This window comes from Sander vitreus, chromosome 11 (assembly GCF_031162955.1).
Source record: "Sander vitreus isolate 19-12246 chromosome 11, sanVit1, whole genome shotgun sequence".
NCBI lineage: Eukaryota > Metazoa > Chordata > Actinopteri > Perciformes > Percidae > Sander > Sander vitreus.
The window spans coordinates 20,333,845-20,361,658 of record NC_135865.1 but is presented as its reverse complement, the minus strand read 5'-3'; the positions used below and the strand labels follow the sequence as shown (position 1 = coordinate 20,361,658).

Here is a 27,814-nt window from a genome sequence, read left to right as displayed (position 1 = left end):
ATCAGCCCTTGTGGAGCCAGAAAACCTTTTGATCTATAGTACATAATTGGCCTTTGCCAACAATACATTGGTGAATTTCCATAATGGGTCATTTCTTTGTTTCTAGGGTTATTTCTCATACAAGATGTTTGTGATATGAATGTAAATTCCACAGTGTACTAAACGAACAGGGAATTATTCATAATTATTCTACTTCGTTTAAGAATGCTTGATTCTGATTGGCTGGGAGGAGGGCATTAACCCGGCATACTGCCCGCTGACTGAGCACAGCGTCATCAAATAGTAGATCAATACGCCGCTTGTATTTTTTTTCTATCACAGAAATTTCAAACATGAGGTCCATTCTAAAAATAAACCTTGTTTAAATAAGTTTCTAAAATGTGTCGGAAATCTACAGGAGGGTCAGTCGATACATAGTTTCGCAAGCGAAATACAATGTAGCAACTACGTTATTAAACTATTATAACGTTATTCACCGTAGTTCTAAAGGGGACTACTTTTTGAGGGAGATGAACTCAAACAGAGTATACATTTAATAAGCATGCAATACGAATAAGAAAAAGCATAATTATTAAAGTATTTGAATTGTTTTATTATGTTGGCAAGTAAGAAGTAGAATAAACGGGATAATCACCTCAAGGCAGGGCAATAAACAGTTTGATATGCCCGGCTTGTGGAAGGTAATCCGTCCACAAGCCGGGCATATCAAACTGTTTATTGCCCTGCCTTGAGGTGATTATCCCTTACTTGTTCTAAATATTGGATAGAATGCACTAAATAGCCAATGGAGGAGGAAAAAGATGAATGCCAAGCTAGAGGGAATGAGTCGGCTGGATATGGAGGTAGAGATGGAGTCATGTAAGCAGAGTGGGTGAGAAGGAGAGAAAGAGAATGAGACAGAAAGTTATTAGGAGTCCTTATCCACATATAGATCACTGAATGTCTTCTTGGCCTGCGAGAACCCTGCCGCCCACCCAACATCTGATAATTACACTTTATTAGGAGAGCAGGTAGTGATGAGAGAAGATACGTCAACTACTGAGGGCGACATAAAAGTGAGTGAAAACATGTAAGGAAAGTGAGGCACACTTGAGGGATAAACTGAAGGATAATAGGAGTTTGATTATTGGGGTGGGGTGGGAGTAAAGCGTGAGTTGGCTTAGATGACACATAGCCAGCTCTGTGATTGTGGATGTTTGGGGGTTTGGTTGTTATGTGCATTTGCTTTTGTGTGTTTATTCATGAATGTGGGTCAGTTTATTGTAGCTCAGGGGTCTATATTTATTGCCTTGGTTTAATGTCACAGGAAGACGGACAGGTGTGCCTCGATGCAGAATGTAATAAGGTTTCTGTAACACACACACACACACACACACACACACACACACACACACACACACACACACACACACACACACACACACACACACACACATACACATATACATCCTGTAGCTTGACATTCCCCCCCTTGCTATTTCCTTGCACCAGCCACACCTATGCCCTACACATCAAGTGATGTTGCAGTGTTAGGTCAGCAGCAGCAGCAGATAAGTAGTACTTGCCGGTAAAGGAGTGCTGCAGCTTACAGTGCTGCAGTGAAAGGCATTGGTGTGCAGGCCAATTTGCCTCAGTCTGACAGCCATGTGGGAATGTGTCCATATGGAAACATCCTTTACACTATGGGCTTGTCTGAAGAGTGGCTGAACAGAATAGCTTCTAAAGGTGTGATGTCCCAGAGGTGCAGGGAGGAACAGGGAGAAATCCTGTATTTGTGTCTGTAGATATGTATGTGCTGTCAGCAGAGGGAGAGTGAGAGGTGAGGACTGCAGTATTCCTCCAGCGGGAAGCATTGATTTTCCTGCCCAGCGTTGGGATGTGGGAAATGTCAGCCTCTAATTGAGTTGATAAAACCGTTTTGAGTTTCAGACATAAATATGGTTTCCCCCACAAAAGGCCACCGCATTAAACAACTCCCATTTGAAGGTCTGTAAGGAATGAAAGGCCTCCTTGTTGTTGTTGGTGTGTGTGTGTGTGTGTGTGTGTGTGTGTGTGTGTGTGTGTGTGTGTGTGTGTGTGTGTGTGTGTGTGTGTGTGTGTGTGTGTGTCCATGTGCTTACCCTTATACATGTGGAGTTTGTTTCTCGGACAGCATGTGTCTGCAAATCTGCATGGTGAAAAGAAACTGACAGGCACGCCGCCACTGAATAAAATGTTTTCTTTCATTGTGAATCAGGATACAAGCTCGTTAGACTAAACAGTTTTGTTGTGGCAGGGAGGGCAGAAATGGAGAGTGTGAGAGAGAGGCAGAGGTCATATCCATTAGAGGTGTAGAGGCTGAATAAAGAAAAGGCTGAATGAAGCCTCAGCTGTCCCTGCTGATTAGTGGATTGTTATGCAGAGAGGGCAGAGGACTTACCTTCTGCCTTCAATGGAAACTCACTCTAATGTCAGGGGAGGAATAGTTGTTTGTGGTTCTCGTATGATTATCTCCTATTTAGTGCATAAATGTTCAAATAAAATAAATACACAAAATGGAAGTGAATTGTGTTTTTGTATTCGACAAAATAATGGAAAATGGAGATTTTTTCCGGGTTTTTATTTCAATAATTTAGCCATATAACTTAATTGCCAAAACACAGCACATTGCCTTCTGTGCATACATTGTTAATAGTGTTCATCAGTAAGGTGCTTAACAGTTGTATAATCATGTTTAAATGTGTGAGGAGTGCATGTGAGCACATATGAGAGTGCACGTGTGCATGTTTGCATCTATAGGGGCCCTGCTCTCATCATTAGGAATGATAATTAGACAGGGTTTCACACATTAAGTCCCGCACAAACACGCATACACACACACTTTCTGTTTCTCTCACATTCATATGTAAGCACACACACATTTGTGGCTTAGCCTACTGGTAATTAACAGACATAATTAGGCAGACAACCATTCGTATAGGGAATGCACGCTCATGCAAACATGCACACACACACACACACACACACACACACACACACACACACACACACGCACACACAAAGACACACATTACTTCCCTGGTAATTAAGAGTATTAATTACAAGCATAGCTGTCCCAGTGAGGCTCTGTATCACTCACAGACTGGCACACAGCAGGGTTCTTATTACTTTATCTCACCACACCATCACCCCCCCACCCCCCCACCCCCACCCTCCCCCCTCTCTCTCTCTCTCTAACTATCTCTATCTCTCTGGTTACACATGCACACACATGTACTCCCTAATATACACCTGCTGGTTAAACTAGCGGTAACTAATTTGTCAGAGAATGATAACTGGCCATAAGTTAACCTCTGGTAGCTTGCGAATTTAGAGAGAGACCTGCTGGCTAGGACTAAAACAGACCAGTGTGCCTGAGGGACTGTGCCAGTGTCTTGATTTTTGTCAAATGTCCTTTCAGCTGCTGTGCTCTCAGTCACACTTTGTTATACTGCAGCAGCTGAAGTATACATTTCATAAATTAGGCTGGGAGTTACAGTTTCCATCTGTAGTGCACGTGATTTTATCTGTAAAATTAGCCACTTTACTTTCACTGTAATATGCACACTAACCTAGGTGGACATGCAGGCCAAACCCTCAGTCCAGTCAGGGTAGAGCATCTTTAGAGAATGGATTACAGCTGAGCTAGCCTCTTAGCTCACGACAAAATATGTAAGACAAAGAGCCTAAGGAAAAATATCTGTCCATAGAACTGTTAGACCAGGAACATGCCTTGCTTCAAGAGCTTGAGGCGTATTCCCAGTTAACGAAGTAGCCTTGCAATCTTTGAAATTGGAGCTGTGGTGCAGCCTCAGCACTTGGAGGAGCCTGATATCATTTATGGAGATATTTTACAGGTCATTCCCAAATTTCAGTGTGCACATTGCGTGTTTGGATATTGCAGGATAGTGTCTGAGCTGTCTCTGCAGAGGCCAAGGTGGCACACATGCCCTGAATGTGTGAGTAGCGTCAAAATAGCAGGGGAGGTGAGGAGAGGAGGCATTGTGTGATAAAAATTGAAATCCTCCAAAAGCAATAGACATTAATATCTATGCAGTATAAACCATGAAATGTATACTTGTATACTGTACTGTACACAGTTTAGTGTCTCATTACTAATAAAGCTATTAAAGTGAGTGTTTTCTAATAAATAGGAAGAAGATTATTGTGGGTGGTTTATGACCTGGTAATCCTCACTCATATGTTCTTGTAAAATAGCGTGAAGATGCATAATATCGCTATATTGCTTTGCTGTAAATATAATATTTCCATGTGCTGTAATCACACTGCAACCAATTCTGTATGTGCTCATACGTTTTATTATTTCTTAATTATTATTTTACACACACCCTAGTAATGTGTTGTTAAATGTCTCTTTCTCTTTCTGTCTCTTTCTGTGTCTCTGTAGTGGACGGCTGTACAGATTGGTCAGTGGACTACCTGAAGTACCGGGTGCTGCAGGGTGAGCCGGTGCGGCTGAAGTGCGCTCTGTTCTATGGTTACATCCGGGCTAACTACAGTCAGGCACAGAGTGTGGGCCTCAGCCTCATGTGGTACCGCAGCTCTGGCCTGGGCCACAGCGACTTCGAGGAGCCCATCTCTTTCGACGGTGTGCATATGAGCAAGGAGGAGGATGCTATCTGGTTCAGACCTGCGGACCTCCAGGACGTGGGCCTTTACTCCTGCGTGTTAAGGTAGGATGGAGGGAAAAGAGATGATGCATTTAAATGTGAAGTTTAAGAAGTTAACTTAATTTTGTTTTGCTGTAGTTTCAAGTTTCAAAGTCATCAGCATTTTTAGGGAAATATTCATTTCATGTGTTGCTTAAAATTAGATACAAATGTTAAAGGTGCTCATATTATGCTTTTTTGGCTTTTTCCCTTTCCTTTTTTTGTGTTATATATCTTTTTTGTGCATGTTATAGGTTTACAAAGTGAAAAAGCCCCCCCTAAAGGGACTTACCATCTCCAACAGAAAACACAAGCATGACAAGCACACACCATGCTCCAAACAGCTCTATTGTAGTCCAGCCTTTACTTCCGTGACAAACGTGTGTCACTTTGTAACACACATTATAATGTGCATGTGCAACTGCCAACAAAGATTGAACAGAATTGCGATGCCTCACTCTGTAGCTAAAACAGAGAGCTCAACACACAGGGTGAAAAGAGGAGCTGCAGCAATGTGCAGTACAACAAAAATATGGTGTTTTTTTATTTTATTAAACCATGTCAACCTATTCTGGTACAACCTCTAAATACAATTATGAACCTGAAAATGAGCATAATATGAGCACTTTAATACCACTCACATGTCTGTGTATTGAGTATTGAGCTGGAACCTGAAGGTATTTAGCATTGCTTAGCTTAGAAACTGGATGCAGGGTGAAGTGCCAGTCGTTAACCTTTTATATATATTAGATATGTGTTTTTTCGTTGGGAAATGCTCTCTAGAACACTGATAAAGTACTCTTCTATTTAATTTGGGTTTTTGCTGACCAGCTCCCTTTCCTTCTGGCTTGTGATATAGTGTCTTATCTGGAGGTACCTATACAAATCCTTTGATGGGAGGCCAAATTGTTCTTGAAGTTGAGGGAATGATTTGAATTCTGTTTCTTTAAAAAGTTGATTCATTGTACAGAGACCTTTTTCGGCCCACCTTCTAAACCCGCTATACCACACGGAAGGTGGGAATTCTATATTTCCTACTATCAACATGGCCCTTGAGATCGACTCTGGTTCCCTGAGCATTTTTTTCACTGTTGTCCAGACTTTTCAAGTGTGTTTTATCCATTTGTTCTTTATTTAGATTTTACTGACTGACTTTGTATCAATAAATGGTAGTACTGATAAGGAAATGCCCCTAACCGAGTCCTGCTCTATCTGAGTCCATATTGCTTCCCGGTCATTTCCGATCCATGCCACTATTGCATTTATTTGTGCAGCCCAATAATAACTTTTAAGGTTTGGCAAGCCTAGACCTCCCTTGTCTTTGGGTAAATGAAGGGATTTTAATCTTACCCTCGGTCTCTTCTTTTGCCAAATAAATGTTGAGATTAATTTGTCCAACATGTTTAAAGTGGAAGCAGGTACTCTTACAGGAAGGGATTGAAACAAAAAAAGAAGTCTTGGTAATAGGTTCATTTTTACTGTTTCTACTCTGCCAATTAAAGAAAGGGGAAGGACCTCCCAACGTGTCACATCATTTTTTATTTGTTTAATTAATTTGTTGTAATTTGCCTCGAACAATTGAACGGGGTTGGGTGTAATAATAATTCCCAAATACCTAAATCCTTGTTTGGACCAGCGAAAAGAGACCTTGTTATTTAATTGTGTAGGCCAGGTACCTGAGATCATCATGGCTTCTGATTTATTTTCATTAATTTTGTATCCACTGACCCATATTCATGCAGGCATTTCATAAGTGCAGGGATGGAAAGAAGTGAATTTTTTTACAAAAAGTAAAAATATCGATCCGCGAACAACGCTATCTTATGGATCCATATCACTTGAATCTGTATATTTTGACGTATCGCCTCTGCCAAAGGCTCAACACTAAGCGCAAATGAGATGGGCAACAGCGAATCCCCTTGTCTCACACCCCGCTCGATCCTGAAAAAAGCTAGAACAGTGACCATTAACTCTAACTTTGGAGCTGGGCTCCTTATACAATAGAATGATCCAAGCCTCAAAATCTTTCCCAAAGCCCATTTCTATCAGTGTCTGCCTCAGAAATACCCAGTCAACTCAACAAATGCCTTCTCTGCGTCTAAGCTGAGAAGCATTGATGCTTGTTTGTCCCCCTGCCGCTTTTGCCTGCAGGTTCAGGGTTCTCCTTATGTTATTTCCTTGACGTCCTAGTATGAATCCTGTCTGATCTGGTTGAATTAATTTCTTTATATTTTTTTGGATTCTGGTAGCCATTATAGAAGTCAGGATTTTATAATCTACACTAAGTAAACTTATTGGGCGATAGCTGGTGCACTGTATGGGGTCCTTCCCCTCCTTATGTATGACTGTTAATATGGCTTCTGACCATGAATTTGGGGGGTCTCCAGATGTTAGAACGTAATTATAGAATTTACATAATATTGGAGTGAGCTCATTCGCAAAGATTTTATAGTATTCTCCAGAAAAACCATCTGTTCCTGGTGTTTTATTGTTTTTTAGTTTGGTGATGGTTTCTCTAATTTCACTCTCTGTGATGGGTTTTATTAAGAGTTCTGCTTCCTTGCTTGATAGTTTATTAATTTTAAGGGGTCTCAAAAACTCTGTAATTTTCTCTTCCTTAAATTCTAGTTCTTCAGCCCTATAGCTGTTTGTAATATGTAGCAAATGAGTCTGATATTTTAGTAGGATCGGTCTCAACCTGACTGGTTTCAGGGTTCCTGATCTTGGGAACTGCAAGGCTAGATTGGGCTTTTCTGAGTTGAAAAGCCAGTAGCTTACTAGCTTTATTCCCCATTTCATAATATTTTCTATTAATATATCTAAGAGCTCTCTCTGCCTTATATGTCAGAGCCTCATCCAGTTGTTGTCTAATTACCTTTAACTTTTTAAGAGTATCTTCCTTTCCAAATTGTTTATGTTCCCTCGTTAATTTTTTTATTTCAGTTTCCAATCCTTGCTGTTTTGCGAGCCTTTGTTTCTTTATTCTAGATCCTATAGAAATAATCTTTCCTCTCATCGTGGCCTTACTGGCATCCCATACAACTGAGGGGGAGACACTACCATCGTCATTTATAGTGAAATACTCAGTTAGAGCTCCCCGTATTTCTTGCCTGATGTTTGTATCTGTTAGTAGTGAGACATTAAGTCTCCAGTGTCTAAAGTGGTTGTCTACTCCTAAATTAATTTTCATGGTCACAGGGCCGTGGTCTGAGATAGTGACTGGCTCAATTGCACTTTCTTTAATTCTATATAGTTCAGTTTTTGAAATGCAAAAGAGGTCTATCCTCGAATAACTCCCATGTACTTGAGACATAAAAGTGAAATCTCTCTCATTTGGTTGGAGCTGTCGCCAAACATCTACAAGGCCTAGTTCCTTCATCATGTCTGATAGCCCCTTAGAGGTACCTAACTTTGCAGGTAACCTGTCTAATTTTGAATCCAGAGTGCAGTTAAGATCGCCCCCCACTAGTATAATACCCTCACTTTTATCTGCTAAAGTAGATTTGCAACTTTTTTGATAAAATGTGGGCAGTCTTCATTTGGGGCATACACATTAAGTATGGTTATCTTTATTCCCCCAATTGTGCCTATCACCATAACATACCGGCCTTCATCGTCTTGAAAGATTTTCTCATTGTTGTAGTACACTGATTTATTAAATAGTATAGCAACACCTCTCTTCTTTTTCCTCTCATATGATGCACTATAAACCTGATCCACCCAGTCTCTCTTCAGTTTAAAATGCTCAGTCTCAGACAGGTGTGTTTCCTGAATTAAAGCAACAGAGCAGTGTAACCTCTTTAATTGTCCCAAAGTCTTTTTCCTTTTGATCGGATTATTAATTCCTCTTATATTATAAATTATGAAATTCAGCTCAGCCATGGACTTCGTATAATCTTACGATATTGCTCCCTACCTGTTTACACTTGGATGTCAAAGTGAATCTAATCATTAACAAAACAATGCCTGTAACGTGTCAGGAAAAACAGAAAACAAAGAACACTGTATATAACACAGAACTGAATTTCCACCTCATCAACCTGATGCAACTGTGGCTGCACCAGGTCCCCGGTGGTATTGGGGCAGAGAGGTGTGACCTACCCTCTCTGTGGGAAAAAGCACACACAGTGCAAGTGTGACCAATACTACACTAACATGTAAAAAAGGTCCAGGTGAGTGTATACCACTCATGTACTCCAGCATATCCTCCTTCTGGACTCTCTAACACATTACCTTATGATGTAACAACAATATATATATATATATATATATATATATATATATATATATATATATATATATATATATATATATACACACGTTAGTGAAGCTTATGGTATTCCTATAGGTCCGTTAATTATATAACCTTACCACTGGTTTAGTTGAAACAAACTTTTTATCCATCTTAATGGTAGATTCCCTTTAGTCCTCTAAAGGCCCTGAGATCAGCTGGTGACAGAAACGCTCCCTTCTTTCTCCTCTCTTGGCTCCTCCATCCATCCTTCAGCTCCTCCTCGATGTGCTCCCTCTCCCCACAGCGCACGTCGACCCCCAGCTCCTTCAGCAGTACCGCGGCACTCGTTAGTGATGCGAAGGTCTTCTCCCCGGTGTTCAGCTTCACTCTCAGTTATGCTGGGTACAGACACCTCACCTGTATGTCCATCTTTTTAAGCTGTTCGATAACTTCTTGGACCCTCGTCCGTTTCTGCTGTAGATTGGGGGAGTAGTCCTGGTCAAAGTAGATCCGCTTGCCCTGAAAGACTGGCCCCTGGCTCCATGCCTGCCTCATGACTGTGTCCTTCACCGCTGCATCAGGGAAATCTCACTATAAGTGATCTTGGTGGAGCTGTTGCATCTTTAGGTTTGGCCACCAGTGACCGATGTGCCCTTTCAATCTTAATGTCCAGGTCTGATGGTATTTTAAGTTCTTTCAGGAGTAGGTCTTTAACAAATCCAGTCATATCTTTCCCTTCACTTCTCTCCGGGATTTGAAAGATCCTGATATTGTTTCGTCTCAGTCTGTTTTGGAGGTCATCACATTTTGCCGACAGGTCGATCCATTCTCTCTTTGTGTTCCGCCAGCTGGTCCTTTATGTCCGTAATAGTTTGTTCCACACGGCTAATGGCCTATTTAGTGTGGTTGTGTCCGTCTTGATTTTCTTTTCAGAGTTTTTTTTAACTCCTCCAGTATTGTTGAGTCTGACTGACATGTGTTGCTACTAGCCTTGGTTTTGCTAGTTGGGCTCGGTGGATTTGGCTTATTATCATCTTTTCCCCGTGAGGGGTCAGGTTTATCCTGTCTCCTTTGACCAGCGGAGAAACTCATGTTTCATGAATCTATCTTTTACGTTTCAGCGTCAAAATATTGTAGTTGTCACTCTTATCTTTAATTTTGTCCAGCGGAGCTAACTTACGATGCTGCAAGCATACCCATGGCGTCACCTGAAGTCGAGAATGTTATTTCTGAATTAAAAATCAACCAAGAATGTTCTTAAAGTAAGTTGCATCAGCTACATAATGATCATAATGTAATTAAGTGATTCCTCTTAATTGTTCCTGAAACGTCTAACTGATGTGTTCACTTAAATCAAATGCAATTGTCTGATCCCATTAGCAAATTTATCTTACCATGTGAAGTGGCGGGGGGAGAAATATAGACAAAGAGAGATAACTGAATACAAACACCCACACATACACACTCTGTAGTGGGCCATTACAGAGAGATTCTTCCTAAAACAAGATGCATAATTATGTGGCAGTAACTTATTAACCTTTACAGTGGAGAACATCCCTCAATAAACGGTTCATTGCAGCTCTTCATTTCAGAGAGTTTTTAATAAACCCAGTCAAAGGCCTCTTAAAGACCCAGAGAGGCTTGCAGGATACATTGAGCGTGACTGAGGGGAGTGTGCCAGTGTGCAATAATACCCCAGCCTATACCACAATTCTTTGCTGCACTCTGTAGGACTAATCTGGCACAAACAGTGTTGTCTCACTGTAAATTAATGTTGTTTTTGATTATTGACAATGTCTTCTAACAAAGCTTAGTTCCCATTCAAATGTTGTTTGAAATTCAGAGCATATACAGTACTTCAACTCTGTAGAGCACTACATTTGTAAAAAGTGCCCCGAGCTCTGTGTTTCTCGGTGTTCGTGTTGAGCTGGGGGGGATTTCAGACTTCTCAGATACCCTAATCAGAACACTGTGTGAGATTTTCCTCTGAGCTGAAATCAATTGTCTTTTGGTTAGGAAATAAGCTCTTGAGTCCCACATTTTAGCACATATGACCTAAACATTCTTCCCTAAAACTCCCTTCGGGCAAAGAAAGGAAAAATATGCCTTAGTCTTTTCTTCGTTGTTCATACAGTACATGCAGTAGAACACCTTCATTTACCCAAACCTCAGAGATCTGAATAACACCTAATTATCATAACAACCCTCATTGACATTACTAGGGACAAATATCACACAACCATGTGACTATAGAGTTGAATCAATGCCTCTCTGACATATTATTATCAAAAATGTAAAGAATATACACAGTAATAATAATAATATCTTTATTTATATACAGTAGAACTTGTGAAAACAAAGTTACAAAGTGCTTCACATAAAAACTGAATAAAGAACGCAATAACAAAATAGATGTGAGAAAAGAGCAACATGGAAGCTAAAATAGTAAAACCCATAAAACAAAATAAAAACTAGAATCAGTTGGAATCAGGGAAGGCAGTGTGATTAAAGTATTTTTTGAGCTTAGATTGGAAAGAAGCCACTGCCGCAGCCTGCCTTAGTAACCTTTGTAAAGGTAGGCTTTATTGCATAACTGATTGATTTGGTATTCAATTTACTTACAGTAATATGGACCTAATAAACCTAATAAAAAAGCAGCTCAGTGTGTAATAATCCAAAACCTTAATAAGTTACTGGGTTGTAAAAATCTCAACACATGCAGTTACAATCACATTACGTGCAACTGGTCCTGTATAGTATGTCAGAATGAGCATGCACAGTATGTGTCATATTTCACATAAGTTATTTCAATGTAAATGAGTCCAGAGACCTAATTCAGTGTCTTCAATGACCTCCGCCTCTCAATGTATGTTTCATTTTGTCATAGATGTTTGAATAGTAGCAAAATGTAATTGCAGTCATTAAATTGCAAATAAAATATAAGAAACAATCCAGTAGAGTATATTTGTTATCACATGTAATGCTACATTTAATATCACTAAGACTCAACATCAAAACCAAATAAAATAACAAGACTAACACAAGACAGCTTGCTGCTGCATTGTCATGCATTTTTAATAAACAAGCACATGCAAAATCATCATCTTGTGGATATTAATAAAATTTCTTTTATATCTGAAATAATTTGTTCATTGAGAGGATATTGTCTAAAACATCAAAACATGCTAACTGAATGATTTCTGTCACCCATAGACTGTGTAGAATGTGGACGTAGTCTCCGTGACGTCACCCATAACTTTCTGGGGAGCCAAAATGAAGCTCGAAGTAGGCGGCTCCCGGTTGGCTGCGGCAATTGCCATCTGGCAGTGCCTGACATCGGCTAATCCAAAAATGGGCAAAGAGGTGGAGCGTTGATGGAGCTGAGGCGGGCTGAATGAAGCCGACAGTCTATGCTCTCCTCCTGTGACGGCACCCACCTGTCACTCAAAGCAGAAACCCTAATTATGCAGAACTTTAAGCCTGAATATAATTGAGTTGTAACACATTTATGAAGGGGGAACTTAGCTATAGAGACCAAAATCATTTTTGTACCAGGCTGCAAACATGTTTTTTTCTGCTGTAGAGTTGGGCATTTTAACATGGGGGTCTATGAGGATTGACTTCCTTTTGGAGCCAGTCTCAAGTGGCCACTCAATGAAATACAGCTTTTGGACCTTCAGCTTTTCAGCACCGGAGGTTGCAGCTTGCTGTCACTCTATAATCTTTAACTTAGAAAATAATTGTCCCTCCTTAATACAGGTAATCAATATGTTTACTACAATAAGACAAATGTGGTTATCTATGGTTTTGGTCAGTATGAGATATATAAAAAAAAGGCAAACCAGTTGTGGTAGTGATGGCAATGATCTATTTAGAAGCGTTGATGACAGCACACTATGCTACAATGATTTTATTGTTTCACAATTCAATCTGATCTTGATGTAAGCACCCTCAAATTAAAGCTGATAGTCAGTACTTTAAAGCCATAGTCATGGTTTCATTTCTAACCCAGTGTGCTGGAGTACAAAAGCCAACACAACAAAAGATGTGTCACTGCCCTAATACCTTCTGACTGCACTGTATATATGGCAGGAGAGTTTCCTATAGCTTTGGGCGTGTTGTGTACTGTCTATAAATGTAGGTAAATCCCCCGTGTTAAGTTCAGCTTTTCACTAAAGCCCTCCAGATGTTTTACTCAAACAGAGATATGGAGGCACACCGAACTGTGTGTTTTTCTCGGTGCTGCATAAATGTGTATGTGTGTGTGAGTAGTTATCTTTGTCCTTCTCTGTCTGGAAATGTAAGTCTAATCGCCAGTTTTCATGTGAAGGTGACTTAATTTACATAGCAATCTCTTTGCGCTTTCGTCTGCTCTCCCTCTCTTTCACCCCTTTGCTCTTTCTCTGCCTCTCTTTCCTCTGCATGTCATCTCACATAAGGCCGGTAACATCGATTCAGATCCATCAATCTGTCCCTCTCTCTTCCTCACTCTGCCGCTCATACAGTCACAGTCCCTCTGTGTTTCACCTGATGAATTATGTTATAATAGTTCTAGTAATGTTCTGGAGAAAGTGAAACCATGTGTATTTCCTTTCCATGATTACATTATCCAACATGTGAGATAATAATGTGTGAAGAATTACAGCTAACGTGAGCTGCAGACTAATATCCAAAGTAGCTACACTCAAATATAATGTGACAGACGTGAAAGACACCACAGGACTGTGCATCAACCCCCGGATGTCCATCAATCAAGCACCACCACTGACACCTTTCAACAATGCCAAAGGGTGCCTGCTGTGGATATTTAACATGTAGAGGTGTCTCCTATTGGCTCCCTGAGGACTTTAATGGCTCAGGTGCACCGACTGTGAGAGGTTATTTCTGATCATCTTCCTGTTAAATCAACAAGCAGCGGGGGTTGACTTTGTAGCTGTGTCAATTTGCCTACACCTGCATGTATCTGTCCATATGTGTGTTTGCACGGTCAAATAGTTCTGTAGAACCACATATTGTCCAAGTATACTCTGTACTGTAAGCCTACAGCAACGCACCTTCCCACTCTACTCCCTCTAGACAGGAGGCATTGAGTCGATAATGTTAGATTTCAGCACCAAGAGGGCATTGCTCTGTATATCTTACTTTTGCTTCCTACAGCATTTTTCAGATGCCCTTTTAGTCATCTTCTATGTTGTAGAAGTATACAGTATTTATTTTTCTCATTCCAAGTACCTGTTCTCCTTCTGCTCCTCTCATCGCCATCTCTACCCAGTCTTTAACTACTACATTTGTCTGTGTGTGTTGTGTGTGGCTACATCTGTGTTTTATGGTCACATGGGGTCAGAGGTGTTTATACGAGAGAGGTGACTCCCTTATTGTTGTGTGTGGCTACATCTGTGTTTTATGGTCACATGGGGTCAGAGGTGTTTATACGAGAGAGGTGACTCCCTTATTGCTTCCATAACCTGAGTAGATCATATGAAACCCTGTCATTTACAGTGAATGGGAGCATCTGGCGAGCCGTAAATGTAATGTAATGAAATGAAATGAAAGCCCATATGGCTGTACACGCAGACTCCCGTTCAAGTGACTGACCGTGTCAGATCACAGCCAGACTGGCCCAGGCGGCAAAGGCTAGAAATACAGACATTATATGTGTACAGTATGTGGACTTTTAGCCTGAGGCTGTTATGGTTTAGAACAGGCTGCCTACTTCAAATTAGGAAAAACATTAAGGTTACAGCTATTTTAGATTACAGTGTGCTTCCAATTTTGTAACAACAGTTTGGAGACGGCCCTTTCTTATTTCAACATGACAATGCCTTAGTGCTCAGAGCTAAGGGAATGCCTCTACCCTTCCCCCCTCCTTTTCTGATACATGCTTTCATTACTGCATTACCTACTTGACTACTGCAATAGCAATCTTCATGGCACATTGTCTAAATTCCTTAATAAACTCCAGTTCATCTACCCGCAGCATCAGTTACTCTGACTTCAACCCTTCATTCAGGACAAGGCACTAGACCTGGTGTGTTGAAGAACTCACTCAAAATTTGCCTTTTTAGAACAGCATTTGACGTTTGACTTCCTGTGCTACCTTGTGCCTTTACAGTGTTTTAGTTCTCTAGGCTCTTTTTTATCAAACTTGTCATTTGAGTTTCTAGAAAAACACTATAAAAAAGTGAGGCTTTTTATAGCCTCAATTTTAGTTACAAGTTTTATTTGTCATTGACACATACAACGTAATTGGAAACAAAATTTCGTTTTTCCATGGTCCAAGGTACTAACACAAAATATACAAAAATACACACATACAAAAGTATACAAAAAGCAACATAGACACCCAATCATATGCAAGTGAAACAGAGACATTATGTCCACATTTTGGGGATTTGGCACTATGAGCAGTGCAACAGTTATTGTGCATATCTGACATAAAAATAGCTATAATATAGTTATTATTTAATAATGCTGTACAACTGAATTATAAGACTAAGTATAAATAATGCCCAACTATTTGGTGTAGCAGGATAAATGGAACAAAGAGCAGATATGAGCCATAGCAGATATGAGCAGTCATCAAACCTGTCCACATACTTTGCCATGTGGAGTAAGTTTTGTAGGGAACATCTTTTCACAATCACTTCTTGAGAGGCGGGTGCAGTGGGATGGCATTGTGTCAGTGGGATGGGGGTTAAAAATGACGGATGGCTTTGACATGATGATTAGGACGACAATAACAACACGGTAAGAATGAGAAAGGGATATCCTTCACCCTGGGAGACTAAGGGGGGGGATGTTCAGCAGGGACTAACTCCTCGTGATGACCAAGCAGCTTTCTCCTAACCTTCATGTCGTGAGGGCCTCTCAGCATTTGTCTCTTCCCTGATTAGCATTCCCAGGCCCCGGCTGACTCCCCCCATAAATCCAATAGTGTTCGTGAGTGTGAGTCATTGACTCGGTAAAGCTGAACATGTCGTTATTGCTAACCCCACAATAGGGGCGAGGAAGGGAGCCAGAGAAGGGATAGTGAAGGATAAAAATAACTTAAAGTGGCTCTTCTTTTTGTTGTTTAACAGTTTGTTCCCAAGTGACTTGTGAAATAAGTTACATTTTAAATACATTTTGAAATGTGACCATATAGCCTGTGTGGTCCATTCTAACAAATAAGGCGGTTATTTATACCATGTAGCCTATCTTTTTAAAGAAGAAATTTGAAAATGTTGACAGGGCTTAAAACCAATGATGTTGATCTTCATGAATCAAGACTCCATAGTCTGTGGCAGCCTCTAGCTCACCCAGTAGAGCGTGCGCCCCATGTAGGCTGAGTCCTTTGCAGTGGCCCAGGTTCGAATCTGACCTGCGGCCCTTTGCTGTGTGTCATCCACTCTCTCTCCCCACTTAATAAATAATAATCTTAATCTTAAAAAGAAAAGAAAAAAAAAAAGGACTCCATAGTCTAACAATTCTGTAGCCATCAGTGCTCGGAAAATAAAAGGTTAAAATCGGAAATGTAATTAGTTGTTGATTGTGGATTTGGAGAATCATGACTGCTAAGTTTGACATATGATAAATATGTTCTCACTGAACTCCTAGTATCAGACAAGTAAAGGTGAATCTCCTTGTGTTGTTATCTTCCCACAGGAACTCCACGTACTGCATGAAGGTGTCCATGTCTCTGACTGTGGCGGAGAATGACACAAACCTGTGCTACAACTCCAACATGAGACGAACTGAGAAGGCTGAGCTCAGTAAGAGCAAAGACATCCTCTGTGCTGACATAGATGACTATCTTGAACCTGGCAAAGAGCCGGACATCACCTGGTTTAAGGTGGGCTAACTCTCTGACTGAGCATGTGTGTGATTCTGTGGTTATATTTATCTCTACTGCTGTGCAATTTGTGTATTATTTGTATACTTGCCTCAAGGTTCATTTATGTGTTTTTGTGTGTGTCTTGAACGCTGTTATTTGTTATGTGTTAGGGAAAGTAATAAGGATATGTCTTTGTGATTATGCATCCGTGAAATATTCTTCAATGGTTCGTTGGTTTGTTTTCGTCAAATTTCTTGGCTGTTTATGTTTAAAAGCCTTGTTGGAAACGTGGTTCCATATCACTTAGGCAGATTATGTCTGGATGCAAATGGCCACAATGAGAGTAATCTGAAGAGAACAAGGACTGAGCAGAGGGTAGCCACAGACATGGCTTTCATAATGAACTTAAAACTTGTATGAGGAGAAGATGTGCGGTGTCACCGGCAATTTCCACTGGATGCGGAACGGCTGCGGAACGGCTCTGGAACGTCGACAGAGTCATTAGGTTTCCATTAAAGTCAATGTGTGTATTTCCACTGACTGCGGAACGTCTGCGTCCCTACTCCGTCCCAGCTCCAGCGGTCCGCAGCCCTCCGGAGCAGATACGCAGAGCTTCTATTTTTGCCGGCCGCCGGAGAGCTCCGCAGCAATTCAGCACACGGCAGATAGTGCTGGACAGGAAGTCGAGCACAAAAACAAAATAAAAATCTGGTTAATTTTCAAAGTAAAATACACCGTGCTCACGGCGGATCATATTTCCCTGTACTACACCTTGAAAACACAGCACAGAGTTGTTTCCCCTCTACTCCTCTGGATGGAAACAAACTGTTGTTGGTTTTGTGGTTCTATTCTACGTGAATTCGCGAGATCTCGTGGGTCCTCGTGACTACAGATGTCAGTCATGGCCGGACCTAGTGGGTATTGACGGACGGCGGAGTACGCAGCCGTTCCGCAGCGGAGCCGGTCCGTAGACGTTCCGCATCCAGTGGAAATCCACAGTCACTCTCTGCCCGGCGGAATGATTGGACACCCTCCAAATGCTCCTAGCCTGTGATCTTTATTCAGCATGCACCTTCCCGTCTCTCACCTTGGTTCTTGCTTTTCCCAGGTCAGGCTCAGCCTGCGGACAACAAAGTGCATCCCGGTGAAGGGCTCTGGCCAGACTAATCACAGGCAGATCAGGAGTAGATTAGCTGGCCGTGCTCGACCTCTAGGTTTTTCCAGAATTCAATTACGGTCTGGGTAATGACTGGGTGTGCTGGAACCTAGAGTTATTTGGACCACTGCAGAGCCACAGTGATTGAATTCAAATGTTGCCGGGAGCAATGGTGGAATAGAATCCACCGAGCCATCGTTGTCCTTGCCAGAGCACCGAGAAGCTGCAGAGAGGATCGTGTCACCGAGACACTTATTGTGCCTGCACACACATATATATTCACACATGCTCACAGACGCAGCACAATTGCACTTATTTTGCCAGCAGTGACGAGTGTAAATAACATTCTCTGTCCTCTGTGGCTCTACTGGAGTATTGAATGGAGAATATTTAGTTCAGTGCAATAAATCTTGATCAGATAAGTAGGATAATGGCTAAGTCTTATCGTTTTACTATAGGGAGTTTTTATGTCAGCGTGCCAAGCTATGCAACCCCACCACATTCATCCACTTTCCTAACGCTCAGTGACGGTCGAAAGCTTTTGTGTCCCGCTCAGACCACTTGAAATATTGTGGATCTAATTCATTATGAAGCAGAGGGTAGGTCTTAAATTTTATAATGTCAGGCTTGGCCAGAATATTTCATTTCTGACCATATGCAGTACACCATATCTTCCCATCTGTCTACTGCCAGTCATTTTGTATTCCACTTCTCCGGTGATTTATCAATAGTAACCTTTGGATAGAATTTTTAGATTTGACCTGCCTCCCATTCTCTAATATGCAGGAGTGTCATCCAAAGCAATGGCGTGCCAGTATCATCCAGAAGAGAGACATTCTGTCTATCCAGGAGGTAAAGGAAGATGACATTGGGAATTACACCTGTGAAGTCCAGTTTGGTGGCTTTGTGGTCAGGAGGACGACTGAACTCACAGTCACTGGTAAGTCTTTAGGAGAACCAAAAAAACATAAAGATGAAAGTGTGTTTTTTATCTGTGCAAGAGCTAGGGGTGTCTATTTTACAAACTCCACTATTAATGTTGGGGGAATAAATAGAGTAGCAGTTCTAAAAGTCACAGGCGCTTGAAGAAAAGGAATGGATAGAAACAAATGCACACACACACACACACACACACACACACACACACACACACACACCCCCACTGAGAACTGCAGTGATGTCCTGCTGCTGTGTTAATTGCTGGGGGAGGTTGAATGCTGTGGTCTGGGCTCTATCCCTTCTTCTAACTCAGCACTTTCCAGCCAACCAAGCGGTGTTGAAATATTTAAGGCTATAGGCTAAACTCCTTCACACTGAGAGCTAAAGAGCAAGGAGCAAGGTCAGGAGATTTACAATAATATTACTCTGCTCTCTCTGTTTCTATCCATCTCTCTCTCCCTCTCTCTGCCTCTCTCTGCCTCTCTCTCTCTCTCTCTCTCTCTCTCTCTCTCTCTCTGTGTCTTTCTCCCGCTCTCGTTGCCCGTTGCCTTCCACAAGGTGTGCACAAATAAATGCATTCATTCACTCTCTCTTAGAGTGAGTGTACTCCAGGGCGAGACATGGGGATCGGGTGCTCGGAGCACTGCCAGGTCAACCGCTCTGATTAGGGTTGATGAAAAGGTCAAATTCTGCTTTCTCTCAAACTGGTCCCATCCATTGTATTCTAGTTTGTACACGTTTGATGCTATCTATTATTCTGTGTCCAGTAGCATCACAGCATACAAATGAAAGCCTTAAATCGTGGTTGTGCTCAGTGATGCTGTAGCAAATAAAAATAGCTTTGCTTGACCTCCAATTTGTTGTAATTATATGGCAATCAACAATATGAAAATGGTTATAGAAGTCACATTTTCAGAAAAACTATTGCATCTGTTTGTTACTGCTTAGGATGGTGTGTATTGTAGATATATATAATTAAGATTAATAGGGTAAAGTGGGTAGGCTCAAAAAGTCCTGGTTGCTTGGTCATTGCATCATGTTGGGTGTCTGGTTATGTGTGTGGTTTCAAACCAAAACAATTAGGAAACAATTTTCCTAAGCTGCTACGGTGTTTGTGTGTGTATTTAATTGTAATGTAGTAAAGCTCTGTGTGTGTGTGTGTGTGTGTGTGTGTGTGTGTGTGTATGTTTATGTGTGTGTGTGTGTGTGTGTGTGTGTGTGTGTGTGTGTGTGTGTGTGTGTGTGTGTGTGTGTGTGTGTGTGTGTGTGTGTGTAATGTTAGTCCACAAAGAAGTATTGTTAATATTTGATTAGTATCTTGTGCAGTGTTTATTTGTGTGGCTGGTCATTGCTCTTGTGTGATATGAGAGCGATAGCAGTGGGAGATACACAGGTTTTTTGTTATCTAGCAAACAGGAAGATACATACCTCCTCAACATCAGCACTTTGTACACTATTGGATGAGGCTGAAATGTGTTCCTGGAGGTGTGGCTTCCAGATTGTCTGCTTTTATGATTGATGGGCCAGCATTTCATCTCCAGTGGGGCTCATTAAAGATAAGGCAGATATGAGGAGGAAGATACACTAGATTTTATTTTATCACCATTACCATCACAGTAAAGTACTCGTGTGTCCATGATTCCCTGTAAAGTACCTAAATTAGAAATTCCTGAGCACATGCATGGGCAACATAATACTATATTGTGAGGGGCCACCAGCAGGATCTCCATTAGGTTCTTAACCAGTTGTGGATCCTGTAACACAGTTTAAAGGGTTGATTTGTCCAAAAACAAACAAAACATTTTCCTTCCTATCCATGTAGTTTGTTTTGTTTTATTTACGTATGTTTTGAGATATATGCTGCTGGGAAGTCTGGCATATTAGAGTAACAATATCAATGTATTTGATATGTGCAATTGTGTACTACACAGTTTTGTGTACTCCACAGTTTTTATGTCTGGCGAATGTTGGCTATATGCTCTATGTACTTTGGCTTTATCCTTGTGTGTTTGTTGCCTGTCAGCATGACCTCAAAATTCTATAATGACAGTGGTCATAAAAACTTTATTGGGTTATAAATATACACAGCTTACATTAATGATACAGAGAGGAGGAGGAAGGAGAGAGTTACCTTTTGCTTTCTTTGTGTTGGAATTTTAAACTCCGGTCGATTTATGAGGACTACGGTTAACTGCTCCTCAGAGCTCTGCAGGGTAAATCCAGACAGCTAGCTAGACTATCTGTCCAATCTGACCCCGGATTTCCACTGAATGCAGAACGTCTGCAGACCGGCTATGTGCTCCGCCGTCCGTCAATACCCACTAGGTCCGGATTTGTTGCGGCACGGCTGCGGCCATGACTGACAGCTGAAGTCACGGGGACCCGCTAGATCTCGCGAATTCACGTAGAATAGAACCACAAAACCAACAACAGTTTGTTTCCATCCAGAGGAGTAGAGGGGAACAACTCTGTGCTGTGTTTTCAAGGTGTAGTACAGGGAAATATGATACGCCATGAGCGTTTATTTTATTTTGAAAATGAACCAGATTTTTTTTTTGTTTCTGTGCTCGACTTCCTGTCCCGCACTTTCTGCCGTGTGCTGAATTGCATCCGGCAAAAATAGAAGCTCTGCGTATCTGCTCCGGAGGGCTGCGGACCGCCGGAGCTGTGTCGGAGTCGGAACGCAGCCATTCCGCAGTCAGTGGAAATACACACATTGACTTTAATGGAAACCTAATGACTCTGCAGCCGTTACGCATCCAGTGGAAATTGGGGGTGAGTTTTCTCTCGCACGACTAAAACAATTTTTGAACGTACACGTTCCACCAAAACAAGTTCCTTCCCGAGGCTATTTCGCAGCGCAACCGTGGCTCTCCTGGCACTTAGCGCTGCCTATGATCATTATGATTGGTTTAAACAAATGCTAAAAAACCAGATCACGTTTTTCTCCCATCTCGGAATTCTGTGTGGATTGGCCAGACCCTCCTCCGCAACGCAAAAAAGAAAGAAATAATTTTATTTGATCGAACTCTAACTTGTTTCTCAATCAAACTTTTTTCCATTCTAACTGTTCTTATGAAACCAACCATAGTTTCATGTATGCCTTTGTGCAATGTTTGCATCCATACATATGCAGCATGTGTTTGCACACCCATATAGTGCCTCATAGAAACACACCCACACACTGTCTGAGGTACCTTGATGCATATTTCCTATAATGAAATGTCAATAAGGCATCAACATAGAGGAAGTTATTTTATTTGACACCCAGGGTGTGATGCTCTCCAGATTTAATGTAGCAGGTTGATGTGGCAATGCCACAATTATTTTACTTGCTGCAGTACATTAAATAATTCACATGAAGCACATTTCCAAAATGAATACAATGCTCAATGTTCCCTTGTGAGTGTGACTGACCCCGAATTCCATTTTTATTAGAAAAACATGTTACCAGCAGAAAACATTTAATGGCTCAATGTTGAGAAAAGTTTCACAAGCATCACAATAGGTGCCTGTCTCAGTCACCAATTCTGTTTCATCAACTACAACAAGTACTTCTGCTGTAGATACAGCATTTTGCCTTATTACCATACCAGTGGGGTACCTCCTCTTTAAAGCTGTAGTATCCTGGTAGAATTGGATTAGCTCACTCTGACCAACTGGCTCATATCTTTTAATAAACCTACACCATCATCCCCTCAAGTGGGCGTGAGATTATCCACATTTTATCACATCCTGTTAAAACCGAAATTGCCTGGACGGCAAGCATAAAAGGCCAAACTGTGTTTGAGCTCCAAGTGCTAATGTTGTAGTTTATTTGATAGGCCAAGATGATGAAGGAGGTCATTAAGTTTAACTGATCTTAAATATAATACCATAGACACTGGCCTTTGCGTTGACCCTGCCTCGCTGCAAATTGTGTGTGTGTGCATGTGTCTACTGTTCTGACCCAGCTGCACTATACAACGGCCTCCATTAGAAGCAGTAGAGGAGCTGCTATCTGAACTGAGGTCAGTCTTGTAATAGAGGTTAACTATGGGCATAAACATAGGCTCACCCAGTTGAGACTGATCCAGGAGACCCTTAATCAAGCCCTGAAGCTGCTCAGGTTAATAGAAATGTAAAAAAAAGAGTGACCCCTTGCCTCATTTTATGTTCTCTCCACTTCATGTCAGGGTGCATTTAAATGTTCTTATCTCATTCTGAGCATGTGGACATGGCACAGGGCCAGCCTGCGCAGCGTTGGAGTGTGTATTGAGAATAAAAACACTGTTATCAACAGATGGAAATATTGTGTTTTCACTCTCTCCCCTCCATAGACCTCCTTCAGTATCAACCTCCCATCTGTAAAGAGAGTGCATTTTTATGTACTCTTATAATTGATTCATAGCTGCAACAGGTTTGCTTTTTCCCTGGTTCCTCTGAGGAATACAGAGCGTGGTCAGATTAGTCTTCTCCTGTTTACCCCTTTCTATTATCAGAGACACAAGAAGCAGAAACGACCCAGCTATGATTAATTGATACATGCGTACAGTATGGGCCACTCCATGCATGCCTGCTTGTGTGTTTGTCTTCTTAAGGTTATATATGCATACCCACGAGTGTCTGGTGCGATATGTCTGTGTTTTAATAGTACATCTGAATCATTTCTATTCAGTTTTTATGGTTCTCCTAGGCCTCATTTCAGCAATGTGATGGTAATGCTACAATAGTATAACACCAGATAAAAGCCCCGTTCAGCTGATGTATGCAGCTCCCTCTGCGTTCTGTAGGAAGCAAAATATTATACAGAGAGAGCGGCAAAGGATAAAGAGAACAAGGGAGTGAAAGTGACAGATAACGGCAAAGCAAAGAGAGGAGAAGAGATAGAAAGAATGAAAAAGATAGAAAGGTTTCTGCTCCTATATCTTATCTGTATTCTTTCCCAGCAGAAACAGTGTGTCCAGGACTATAAACAGACTATTATCCTAGTGTTTATCACAGTGCACATTACCGTTTGCCTCTATCAGACTTACTGTAATGGAGTCGTTTGGTTTGATGGATGCCTCGGGCGTGGGATTCTATCTATGGCTCCTATTATACCTCTGTCTGCATCCCCTCACTGTAGAAATGTCTGTCTGCACATTCAGCGTAGCCTGCGAGCACGGTGATTGAGGTTATGACCAATGTAAATGTAGCATTTGGCACAGTGAATCAGAGGTGCAGAGGGCAAGAGGAAATCGAGGGGAGGAGTGCAATCATCTACCTTACATCGCATCTTAAAGCATATCCACGGTGAGAGGGGAGATGCTTGGCAAACGCGCTTTATGTACTGTGAATAAATATATATGTGTGGAAATAAAATATGTGACTGTTGCGGCTGTTTGTTTGCATGTGGTGTCCCTGCTCACTGTATCTGAATGTACTGTGGCTGGATTTCATCATTTCAGCAGGCATCGTTACATTTAAGATTTATCCATCAGGTTCACAGTAACCTGATTGCTCTTGCCACTCTGGGTCAGATCTCAGATCTGAGATAGGACAGCATGCATATTGTGTGTGTGTGTGTGTGTGTGTGTGTGTGTGTGTGTGTGTGTGTGTGTGTGTGTGTGCGTGTGTGTGCGTGTGTGTGCGTGTGTGTGCGTGTGTGTGTCGGGGGGTGTAATGAGGAGCTGAGGTGTGTGGAGGTGATCCAGGACGTCGTCTCATCGCAGTAAAAGGTTCCTTACAGTTCTACTGCAATAGGGTCACCTTCAGAAGCATGAACACTTCACAACCTTATAAAATGTTACTGCCTGTGTGCCTGCGTGTGAGCAGGACTTGGTGCGTGTCTCTTTCATGAATAATGTTTTTATTTATTATGGCGATAGCTTGAATTTTACCCAGCCAGCTGGGCGTAATCTCACTGCAGCGGATGTTGGAACCAGCAGGAAAGGATGGAGGCAGAGGCAGTCAGTAGAGACATGAGCAAAGATGAGTGTGGCATCCACACTTCCTCCGTCTGTTCGCCTTCCCCATCTATCAGGCTGAAGGTGAATAGATGGATGGAGAGGCAGCGATTAGCGCTGATATTATCCTAGAGAGCGGGTAGAAGAGAAACGAGTGGGGCGAGATAAGAGGTGTGTTTGCTCTCGACTGAAACCTTCTCCATCTCCCAGTCTATACGCTTGAGTCTTGAATGAATACATTGCACCTGTGTGCCGGCATGTCATGGTCACGCTCAGCCTCGGCTACATGTCCTTGGGGAGAAGATGATAAAATCACACCTGAGATAAGTGTTACTCCAGCAGTTGACTCCACCTACACACATGTATGCACCTGTGTACACACACGTACATCAATCACACCCATGAGGGGCTGGTGCACACACTGTAAAAGCATTTTCTATGTGTGAAATGTGCAGTATAACCTACTGTCTGTCATACTATTACAACACAAAGTCTGGTATGAATGTTATCTATTGGACGTTTAAGTCCACACACTTCTAATGCTTTTCTTGAGCAGCTAAGTTACTCATGAACTGATAGTATTACCAGTGCAGGGTGGAGCAGAATGGCTCATTAGTTTAAGGTCAATTATCACTCTTGTCACTAATCTCTCTCTCCCTCTCTGTCTGTCTTCCTCACCCCTAACCTCTCCCCTTACCTCCCCCCTTCTCTCAAGTGTTCTCTATCTCACTTCATCACTATTCACCAGCTGTCCTAGATTCTAAGCAGGCCAGGGTTCACATTGTTTTAATTCAATTAAAATTGACATCAATCTGTGTGTGACGAATGAAATTTACATCCCCCACCATTAATCTTGCCTGACCTACCCCACTCCACCCATGCATACACCCCCTCAGTCTCTGGTTATTATCGTTATCTAAGTGTATAGGGCTGGTACCAGTGCAGGAGTGGTGAAATTGAAATTATAATTCTGTCTTTTGAAGCCTTTTGAATTGTAGTTCAATAATTAAACAGTGTTTTCCAGTGGCTGGCAATGCACATCTGAAAAAAAAACATACTTGCATGCTTATATTTTAGAAGCCAGTGAATTTCAGTGTCCTTTAAAAAACTGTGTATATATATATATATATATATATATATATATATATATATATATATATATATATATATATATATATATACCGTTGGGATGAGATATTTAGCGGCTAAATAATTATGTGACATTACTTATCAGATCAAAGTGGATGACCCACAACTTCACCTCATTCATTTTACCATCTCCTGATGACATGAGCACTTTAGACTGCTTAGGCTGCTTTGAGGACTTCAATCTACAGTAAAAACCCTGGAGTTAAACAGAAACATTTGAAGTTCTAGTGTTGGTCGCAAAGGCTGTCCCTTACTACCACCAACCAATTCAAAAACCTAAAAATTATTATTGTTCAGGCCTCCAGACTGCGACCATTTTTGGAGACAGAGCGAGTCATTTAAAAAAAATACTCACACATGTGCAACTTGCAAATTTGATTACTTTTTTAATTCATGTTGAAAAGTAGAAGAGAGCAATTCTACCAGAGTTGGACAATGTGTGTGAGACGGGGAGGGTCCATGAGTGATTAGTCAACTGCGTAGGTAACGTGACTAACGTCATCTACACACGTGTGTCTCGCAATCGTAACGTGACAGCGTCACACTCATCGTCCGACTGCACATGATGTTGCACAGCGCTGTTGTTACCATGTTTCAGTGAAAATCATGATGTTGCAGTCCCAATACATGTACGAGTGGTTATCCGCAGCCGAAGATCATCCATTTTGTTTGCTAAAGACCGTACATTGGTGAGGAAAAATGCTGTGTAGAAATAGCCAATAAGGAGTTAGCCTTAGCCTAGTCTATATCCTTGACGTTCCACTTCTGGGATTGCTCCGTGGGCAAGAAATTCCACCGGATGCATGTATTTTCCGTTTCCTTCCGCTTTCTTTGTGTTGGCATTTTAAATTTGGTTGATTTATGAGGATTATGGTTAACTAGGGGTGGGAATCTCTTGGCACCTCACGATTCGATTTGATTCCGATTCAGAGCCCAACGATTCGATTCTAAACCGATTATCGATGCATCTCGATGCAGCAATTTTTTTATGTACATTTCCATGCGTGATTTAAAAAAATATACATATAATATGCAATATGAGTTTGCTACTCAGAGTTTTCAGAGTTTTCAGAGTTTTAATGAAATGTTTTGTCTACTGAGGTTTTTATTCAAGTCAATCCGTGCTTAAGCCTTAAACATGCTTGTGAAATCACCTTCTCTCACAGTAATCTTCCATGTCAGAGGCTCAGTCATGTTTAAAGGTGGATAATTGGCTTCTTAGAATATGAAGGTGTCAGATGTAATGTGACAAAGTAGATGAACAGCCTATATGTGTTTTGCCTAATTATTTTATGTATGTGTATATATACAAAATTAAAAAAAATTATTTCCTTTTGGCCATTTTTGTGTTTTCTGCTGTCCATTATCCCATCCTCTTTCAGTCACTGTGTTTTCTGATTTGTACTTGTCTGGAGACAGTAACTTATAAATAAAAATCAACACATTTTTTAAATTATCTGAATCGAGAATCAAATCGTTCTAGAGAGAATCACGATGCATCTAAGAATCGATTATTTTCCCCACCCCTATGGTTACCTGCTCCTCAGATCTCTGCAGGGTAAATTGAGACAGCTAGCTAGACTATCTGTCCAATCTGAGTTTTCTCTCGCACGACTATTTTGCGGCGGCCCCGTGCGGAGCTTAGCGCCGCCCATGACGATTGAGATTGGTTTAAAGAAATGCCATTAAACCAGAGCGTGTTTTCCTCCCATCCCTGAATGCTATCTGGAGTAGCCAGACCCTCCTTCAGCGCACTTTGGAGGAGGGTCTGGCGAAGTAAGACTAGCGTTAGCCTAACGTTAGCCCTCCTCTCTTTGTTTATGGTCTTAACCCCGCTTGCCTGCACTTCCGGTTGGCGGAGCTGTGTTGATAGACCTCGGCAGTGCTGTAGTACTCGGTCTTGTCACA

At 41.4% G+C, this 27,814-nt stretch overlaps 1 protein-coding gene across 1 annotated transcript in view; it reads left to right on the top strand.

Annotated features, from left to right (window-relative positions):
• Positions 1-800: 800 nt before the first annotated feature.
• The window catches only part of il1rapl1a (interleukin 1 receptor accessory protein-like 1a), a 107,634-nt gene continuing 80,620 nt past the window's right edge, over positions 801-27,814 (top strand). The window contains exons 1-4 of the mRNA XM_078262907.1: positions 801-858; positions 4,427-4,712; positions 16,567-16,753; positions 18,678-18,831. Coding sequence (XP_078119033.1) covers positions 801-858; positions 4,427-4,712; positions 16,567-16,753; positions 18,678-18,831 — 685 coding nt within the window. The remainder of the gene's footprint in view (positions 859-4,426; positions 4,713-16,566; positions 16,754-18,677; positions 18,832-27,814) is intronic.